We start from the raw sequence: 9,731 nt of genomic DNA, 5'->3' as shown, positions 1-9,731 counted from the left end.
AAAAGTAAATAAACGATATTTTTAAAAAAGAAAGGAAATATTGTCATAGAAAATTTACTTTTATTTTAAACACATATATAATACAAAAAATATTACATATTTGATGGTTATGGGAGAAAAAAAACAAAGACATGTAGTCTAACTATTTTTTTTAATAAAACTAATGGTCAAAACTCAGCAGGTTCTTGCACAGATGCAGAGAGAAGACTCCTTCCTGGAGCTACTCCCCGACAGATAGTGTTCTCGCAAGTACCTCCAGCCACTCCGAACTTCCATCTCCATGGCAGCCCAGACTTCAACCCCTACCTTCACATCAAGAGCTTCCTAAGGCTCGTCCAGCCTCATCCCCTGCCTTTGGGTAAGTACAGGTCCAGCGTTCATTTAGGACCCTTTAGCGAATAATCTGATTTACTACCACTTCTAACATTAACTGGATTCGACCTTTTAAAGGCCCCACCAACGGTAAATATATTGAATTAGGCCTCCATGTTAAACTTAGATATAGAATTATATACTTCGGGAACTTATTCTATTAAAAACCTTTTTGTAAAGGCCTACTTTTGAATGAATAAAACCACTTTTAAACTTTTGATCATTAAAATAAACTATGACTAAGAAAAGTTAAATACCTTTAAAAACCAACCGTAACCCATTTAGTGTAAGAAATTGAGTCAAGAACTAAAATTTCCCTAGTGTGATTTTTTTTTTACAACTCTTTTGTACCACTATCTTCACTTGACAATACTTTTTTTTTTTATTCGAAAACAACATTGTATCCCCTACTTTTTTTAATTAAAAGTTATTTATTGGTTTTAAGTTTTAGTAAATCTTTGAGTAAAATGGTTCTATATGCTTGGTAAAATTCCCATACTTATGGAATTGGTAATTTTTAGAGAGTATATTTCCACTCCTGACAACATGATGACAACCCTGGTCATTTCTCTTGCGACATAATTTAATGTTTATACTTTCTGGTACTTAAAAATATATAATTTTTTAAATTAATGTTTTTTATCATGTCAATATCACCCTATATGTCCTCATTGTCCCTTGTATCCATGACTTGATTTTCTTTAAGATTCACGAATTTCTTCGAAATCTCCAATATATTCAACCACCCAAATATTTCACTGAATTATAATCTAGCTCTGCTCCCACATGTATAATCCTCCGTAAGGATTTTCATGAAATATTCTATAATTTATTGAGTGTTTGCAAGGACGTTTTTTATTTTTCGTTTCCCCGTGTATCTTCAATTTGTGATGATGATACGCTACTCTTCAAATATTATTTTGTAATTAATACCTATAGAAACTGATTGTATTATTTATTAATAAAACAGTTATTCAAAAATAAAAGTTCCATAAACAAATACCAGATTGCAATTAATGCTAAAATATTTTTTTTAAATTTCAAATATAAGAAATTACTGTAAATTATTTGGATTGGTAATATTAGCATTCTAACATATTTTTTGGAAATGTTTCATTGTTTTTTTTTAATTGTTCTTACAATTACCTAAAACAATAATATTTTTCACAGAAGATGAGCGATCAATAATTATCCATTTCTATAAGTCGTTTAATGGGGACTAAAAGCTTCAATAGGCATTTCTAATGAGCTCTCCCCCAGTAATCCGATTATTCATTAACTGGATTAACTATCTTTGTCTAATCCCAAAGGGTCTCAGAAGTTTGGCACCCACTTTGCAAAAGGTGAATTTCTTCAATACTTCTCATTTCATATAAATATTTTAAACTCATTGGAAACAGATTCGTACGGGCATTTGGTAAAACAAATAATTAAGTGATTATTTATGCAGAAAGTGATGGAATGAACAAAAACTTGATAAGCTTGAGCCATTGATTCAGTCTCAACAGAAATTAATAAAAGAATTTAAAACCTATTTATTGTGGTTTATTTTATTGTAATTACAATAATTAAATTGAACTCTACTTATAACTTTATGCATAGTTATAAATTTATATTTAAAAATTATATATTTTAAAAGTATATAATTTAATATCTATGTTTTCAGAAATATTACAACTGTACATGCAAGGAAATGCGTCAACGAGTGATTTGATAAAGAAGGTAAATATAGGAAAATGCATACTCAAGCATATTTTAGTTTTTAATTTATTTTAACTACTCGTCGATTCAGTTTATTCCAACATTTACTAGACAAATTGTCTTTTATTTATTTTTTTTATGACCCATTTCTAGTCAATTCTGAAAAGGGGAGAGGGCTTATATATAGGTAACCAACCTGTTCTAACCATTGTTGGGGGTTAAGCTTTCATCATGTGGGACCGCCAACGCAATGAAAAAAAAAATTATATAGGATGTATACTCTCCTACTCACACGAACGCGAATACATCCCCATGAACACACATATATAAGTATAGATGTGCCTTTTCAGATTTAAAATATATTTATATATATTTTTTTTAATCATTTATTTATTGTTATTTACAACTGTATAGCACATATACAACAAGTAAATTTGCTATAGGTGAGAAAAAACATGTGGAGAATCTACCCATTGATAGAACTCCAATAACATTTCCAGAGGAGAAGATCCCGAGGCCATCTTCTTTTCTGACGCCTGAAAATATTTATTTAAATTTATTCTATCCCTTACTTTCGCTTATGCATGCGTAAACGTCCCTTTAGTTTAAAACAAACACCTTTAATTCAAAAACGGTTGGTATTAAATGAGTTTAAAATGGGGAAAAATTTGATAATTAGTAAAAACATGATTTATTGTCAATTTTATCAAATTTCATCAACTTCTTTTGCTTACATGTACGAAAAACTAATTTCCTGGGTACAACCATGCTTCATAGAGGAGTTATCCGTAGATTTTATTCTGAAAAGACAAATCATTGACTTTCAACTAGGTCATTTACGTATCCAACAGAAATATATTGTATAACGATAATGAAAAAACCGTCGAGGAAGCTACGTACTTGGTAAATTGTTTTTCCTTGATACAAATGAATTTATTAACCCAATCAATTTAAAACTAAATATATTACACATAAATATACATTTAAACAAAGAAAATATTGTTGATTATAAAATAAATCAATTACAAAACCTCTCTCTACTTCATATTATTTAATATTTTATAAACATTAACGCGAGTAAGAATGGTTTGGAAAAATAAAGTTCGTTTTTAAAAATGTTTGAATGAAATACTTCACACTTGTTCCTAAGTGAACTGGGTTACTTCGGCATTATATACATGGTATTTTATTTAAATTACTGTTTTCCTCTAAAAGTACTATTATAGAAAGGATATGAGTAAAATTGACAATCTCCGGACTCCACTAAAAAAACACTGGTGAAATTGTCGTTAATAATAATTTCTAATATATTGTAAATTTCTTGATGTTTGAAAATTATAGTCCTCAATTCGTTCGATTAATAATTTAAGTTTCATTGTTAGTTAATATCCGTACTATTGATCCAACATTTACGGGAAAATAAATTAGAATAGATTACGAGTACATCGTTTTGGAATGTGGGTCTTCATTAAGGGGAAACATAGGATTTCACTTCACAAAAGGATTACATTGTGATTCTCGGAATCGTGTAAGTTGAGTAATACAGTCCATTCTGCCCAAATTAATTAATACATTATGTACAGATATGAGAAAAACCACGAGAGTTTTTTCCCCGTGTTAGAACCCTCTTGTTTTAATGATAAAACAACGATTGTACTGCGAATATCCTACCCAGTAAGTTGCAATAAAGCGGAACGACACTTTTCCGAAACACGTCCGCCAGCAGTTGAATGAAAATGCAGGATCAATAAAGGGCTGGGGAACATCGAAAGTTTTTCCGTTTGGGAGGAAATCCCGGGGATGGGCTGGGTTTAAGATTGGGACAGAGGAAATTGGAAAAGGCCAGTATTGACTTGCCCTATTGGTTGAAGAAGTAACAATAGATGCTGGATTCTCGCTCTTCATAAGCAATGGTCTGTAACGCCTGATATGTCTACAGAAAAAACATCAAATCATCCCTGTCACCAACCTAAACTTAATCCGTCTGCTTTATAAAAAAAAAATATATATTCCTCCATATATACCCTATATGTGTGTGTGTGTGGCTCTAAGCGACCTATGAAACATTTATACACTAGGTAAACTATTTATACAATATATTGTACAGGTCATTTGTACAGGCACTTAGGTCTCAAGTAATGGTCGCCTATTGAGAATTACCCAACTATAAAATACGTAGTACCTCTAGTTATTTTAAATTGATACATCGTATCAAACCTAGCATTTACACCTATTGGAATATGCCTATATCTCAGTATCACGGATATCATTTGATACTTCTAGTTAGATTAAATTGGTATATCAGACCAAACCTAGAGTTGATACGTATTGATATTTGCATATACCCTAGAGTAACTGATACTATGTTATTTATATAATTATAAAGATTTATCGATGTTCTCTTTATAACGATAATATCTGCTAATTTCTCGTTATGTAATGTACCAGTAACAGACTCTAAGATTTGTACAATACATAGCAGTATATTCCAATAAACGTATTCAGATGCGATTTCTTTTCTATATATGATTATAATTTCACTTAAAAACATATCTATCTCACAAAATTTTGTTTTATTTTACGTAAGAATTATTATGTTAATTAAAAAATAATTTGTACTTGAGAACAAATGCATAGAGAAATTTTAAATATTAAACGGAAAACTTTCACAGAATGAAAAGTGTGATCCCTTGACTTCTTCTTGTTGATAACATTCTATTTACTTTTCCACCTAATTTTAATTAACGACACCCAGTAGTGCAGACATCTCACTCTTCTTGTAAATTAGATTCTTTTTACTTTCGCTTACTTAAATGTATATAATAGATGGTAAGGGAGAATATTGAATTCGAAATTTTAACTGAAATACACGTTTGAGGTCCCCTGAAACCAAATAACCAAGTTTCTCAAAATAGTATCTATGTGTCTGTGTGGTAGGTTGACTGTCTTGCTTAAAAGTGAAAGGTCGTACTAAAATAAAATTACATATTGAAAGTGAATATATATCAAGATTTTTTAAATAATTATTAATAAATACAATTTACATTATATAAAGAAATAAAATACTATGTATTATGGCAGATGTCAGGTGTGATTTATACATAAACTTACATATAATGTGTGTGTGTGAGTGTGTCAGTTTAAATCCTTTTATGATAATATTTTTTATGTTCCTCTTAATAGGTGCAATTTTACATAAGTTCCCGTGAAAAGGCAAACCAAATATCTATTTAATTTCCTCCGATTTCATTATTATTGTTAGACAATTCAGGTTTTATTTTAGTTGATTTGTTTAAAAATTTAGATTTTCATGAATTATTTTATCTTAATAAAACTCTCCATTTCATTTATTTTTATTTTTCTGTTTTTTTAATTGAAGCATCGACTTATAAACCAATTACTATTTGACATCACTGCCTTGAGCTTAGGCCAAACAGTGACAGTAGATACTAAATTCTCATGTACGATAACTTGTGAAGGCATAAACAAACTATAATAGTCTGTGATAAATACTGCACTGGAGTAAACCTCTTTATATTAACCACAAATTAGATGACACCTCTCTTTAATGGGATTTATACTTCAAATATTAACTTACACTTCCAAAAATCTTTTATTTGCTTCCTTAAATTAAAAAAAAAAAATGTATTCTTACTTTGCATATGCTATTCCCTTCTCTCTCATAACCATAAGAAACCTATCTATCCATAAGAAATCTATGCAAATGACTCTATAAAATTTAAGACAAATTGTTGTTATAGTAGAATATTACATCCTGTCCCACGTAAGAAGAATAAATAATAATGATAAAGGAACCCATCTATAACATTATTTCAAAAAATATAAATAATTAATTTTAAATGGATTGATAAAGTGCAGGTCATACAATCCTTAAATAAAATAATTTTCAAAATACTTTACAATAAATAATTATTTAAATTACCGAGTTGTGATTAAAAAGGTTCTACATGATCAGTAATACCGCCTTAGAAGATTTTGGGAAGTGCCACCACTTCAGTTCTGAGATACTTTCTTAAGTTATGCATAGAACTCAAGTCAAGTAAACAGCAGAAGGGGCTGCCCTGGTAAGAAAATATGTGTTTTCCAGCATGTTTTTCTCTTCTCTTTCATCGTTCCGACTTATACCCTAACACATCACGGCACTTCTATTGTTGCTATTTATAAACATAAATACTTTTAATAATAGATCAATCAACTAACATTATTATTACATCTCAAGAAGGGGTATTAAAAATTAAAAAGATTAAATTAAAAGAAAATTTTTAAATCTTCTCACAATATTTTGTATTTGTTTTTAAAATTATATTAGGTATATAACTATATACACATGCTTATTTATTGTTATGCAGAGTAATAAATGCGAAACCACATAACGTATTTATACAATGTACTGTTTACATTTAAAATCATGGTATTTCAGTTATATAATTTAATTGTATTATATAAATATTTTCCTGAAAATTAAAATCATAAAAGTTGAAAATAAAACAATACTAGAAATAATACAATGTACTTTTAATATAAAATTAAATTGTAAACCAAACTGTCTGAAATATGCAGAAAACGGAAAAATTGATAATTAAAGAGAGAAACGTGGATAAATATTATTAAAAAAATGTTAATATATTTTTTACTGACAAACAGGGCCTTTAACATTTATTTTATTTTATTTTTTTTGTAAAACATAATTTTAAATATGTTGAGATATAAGGTAGCATCTTCCTCTTGTCTACCTTCCTAATTTCTTGGATCTAGAAATGTTAGAATCAAAAATATTAATAGGTTTCTAAAAAATTGTTAATATCACAAAACTTTCATGTTTACCCTACTTTGAGATGAAATGAATTCTTGTACTTCTTATAAAACTTGTTATTTATTTATACTGGATGACAATAGTAATTTATTGCAAACTTTGAAAGACAGTTTTGGATTGTCGGAATCTCTAAAAATTCATGTATGAATACTATTGGAGTTAATTTAGAACAACATTCAGTAAATCTTAAGCATTTATTTTGTAGGATTTGTCTCTTTCTGTCTTTTTTAAAATAATAAGTACTAAACCATATTATAAATATGTAAAATGGAAGTCTTATTGATAAATAATATATTAGTAGTTCTTATTACTGGAAATATCTTGTAAATCAGTCAAAAATATGCAAGAAGGAGATAGTTTTCTTGTAGCCATAACTTTTTGTACACCCCAGATGTTTGGGCCACCAAACACAAATCTGTGGTTTGTTGCCAGAAATTTATTTCAGGAAACTTTTTTTTTTTTGTTTAAATGTCAAAATAGGAACTTTTTTGTTTTTGTCCATGTTTCGGAAAGTATTGGTCTTTCATGAAAACTATCCTACAGTAAACTTAAGTAAACGAAATTTTATGTTTGCATTATGCAATAAATTACTAAACCGACAGTCGTTATTCAGACAGTCTGAATGACGGGCTACTAAACCGCTAAAACGCACTGTAAAAGGAGATGATTTCAAAAAAAGTAGCAAAGCCGTGATTTATGGTTCTTTAAGTTAAATTGTCAACATGTTTGCTACAGTTGCTCATACATACTTTTTTTATTACGCCAAAATACGAGGCACTTTGGCCATCCGTGTTCGCTCAGAACAATATAATTTTTTCCCAGAGTATCTTCTTGAGTGAAATTATTTCTTATGTCTGTAGTAATGGAAAACTTTTCAAGTTCGCCGACACCATTTCTTCAAGCTGACAAAGCTTGCAGAGTGGGTTCTTAAAGACACCAATTTTAAATAAATGTTTTGAAATGAAAAATTGTCTCCAATCTGCAATCTAAAACTGGCAACACTTGGACTTTTTCGCAGATTCCTTGGCATCGGTTCCACCTGCAAGAGTGCAAATCATCTAACTTCTGCAGCTCTTTCCTACTTCTACGAGTTTTTTATTCGCCCCAATCGTTCGTTTGGTAGAGTTAGGGGAAGGTTTGGTTGGGACTCAAGAGAATCTCTTTTAGAATGAGCATATGATTTTTCGTTTCCATCAATTTAGCAGTGCGAAGCCGCAATCCAAATACACTGCCAAGTCGATTAGAGAAATATAACTGCATGAAATGCGTAAAATGCTTGGAAATTACATTTATATATACACAATAAGTTATGTTGATATCACTTTGAGAAAGGTACAAAAAACTCGTCTTCCTTAGCACATTAAATAACAATAATCTCATAAATAACTTATTAATTCAATGATCCCTGACACCGTGTGTACAAGAAGATATTAACAGACGAAATGGGCAACAGCAATGACGGTTTGGTAGTACTTCAGTCACCTGATAAAGATTATTGTCATAGTCCTCGCTTCAACATCCGTTTATGATATGATATGAAATGCTCATAGATAAATGAAACTCCAATCTTCTTTCCATTAGCGATAGTATTGTTAACGGTGACAGAAAATAATATGAGCAAATATTGTGAAAATGTCGACCCAAATCCATTTTCCATGATTCTGAGTATAATTCAAATATATTTCCAAAACGTGCTACCTAAGATATTGTTTCTTACATGTATTTTTATATGTGTTCCATTAAGTTGAATAGTGAACATCGTTATTTTTTTTAATGGATCTAAAGAGCAATAATTACGCAATAGCGTGTTTTTTTTTTTTTGTAATTCAAATATTTACTTTTCCAGATTCTTGAGCTGGAGGCTGGCTTCCTTACTTTAATTCTATTCGCGGTGGTGCTGTCTCTGGTTGTGCCCATCATGACCTTTGGCCTCTGCACTCCAAGGCCAACCTCACCTCCGTCTTGTGCCCCCAACTGCAAGAGGAGAACGCTCGTTTTCATTTTACACATTGTCCTCTTCTTTCTCTTGTAAGTACATAACAGGTTTTCGGTATCTGAATTGATCAATCGAAGAATATTAATGTAAGAAAGATCCTCAGTAATGATTCGAGTCAAGCTTCCTTATTTTGATCCCATAATACCTCGTCTTAAAATATATTTGTCATGTATATTTTCTTCAAATATACGTGTCACCAGGAACGATCACAATTATTCTGGGTGTACAGAGCTCTGTTCGTTTATAAAACTACTGTTTTGAAGTTTATCTCATAAAATATCATTAAAAATAATCATAAAAATTATTGTCATAGTCCTCGCTTCAACATCCGTTTATGATATGATATGAAATGCTCATAGATAAATGAAACTCCAATCTTCTTTGCATTAGCGATAGTATTGTTAACGGTGACAGAAAATAATATGAGCAAATATTGTGAAAATTTTATATTGTAACGTTTTCGGTCAAAAGTTAAAATCTTACTTGAAAAACTAACAATATTCCATGAGGCCTACTACTACTGTTTCTTATGCAAAAATATTATATTTCCATCTGCGTTCCTGAAACCTTCGGTTTGGTTTTCATGTTAATTTTTCTTAGGACCTGGAATAAGATTATTTTATGCGCAAAACCACAAAGATGTGTAGATTTTAAATTCAATATATTTAAATTATCTGTGCGTATTATCCCCCTTCATGTACGTAAATTCCTAGTTTTATATACTTCCCAAATTACAAAAATTATACTGCTAATTTACGTTTTCTTTTGTGTTTATTTATTTGTATATATAATTATTCACTTTTATAAATCAATATATGTATATATTAT

General features: G+C 29.8%; 1 protein-coding gene across 4 annotated transcripts in view; it reads left to right on the top strand.

The window, feature by feature from the left end:
• prom (prominin) overlaps positions 1–9,731 on the top strand; it is a 120,898-nt gene that overhangs the window by 19,262 nt on the left and 91,905 nt on the right. For all 4 annotated transcript variants that reach the window (XR_010845097.1, XR_010845096.1, XM_067053301.1 and 1 more), the window contains exons 2-4: positions 194–358; positions 2,039–2,094; positions 8,754–8,935. Coding sequence is in view for 2 of the 4 variants with exons in the window: in XM_067053301.1 (XP_066909402.1) it covers positions 194–358; positions 2,039–2,094; positions 8,754–8,935 (403 nt within the window). In the remaining 2 variants the exon portion in view is untranslated. The remainder of the gene's footprint in view (positions 1–193; positions 359–2,038; positions 2,095–8,753; positions 8,936–9,731) is intronic.

Source organism: Halyomorpha halys, unplaced genomic scaffold (genome assembly GCF_000696795.3).
Source record: "Halyomorpha halys isolate HHAL.00 unplaced genomic scaffold, Hhal_1.1 Scaffold348.1, whole genome shotgun sequence".
NCBI classification, from domain to species: domain Eukaryota; kingdom Metazoa; phylum Arthropoda; class Insecta; order Hemiptera; family Pentatomidae; genus Halyomorpha; species Halyomorpha halys.
Note: the sequence above shows the minus strand (reverse complement) of the source record. Positions and strands in the feature narration are given on the sequence as shown.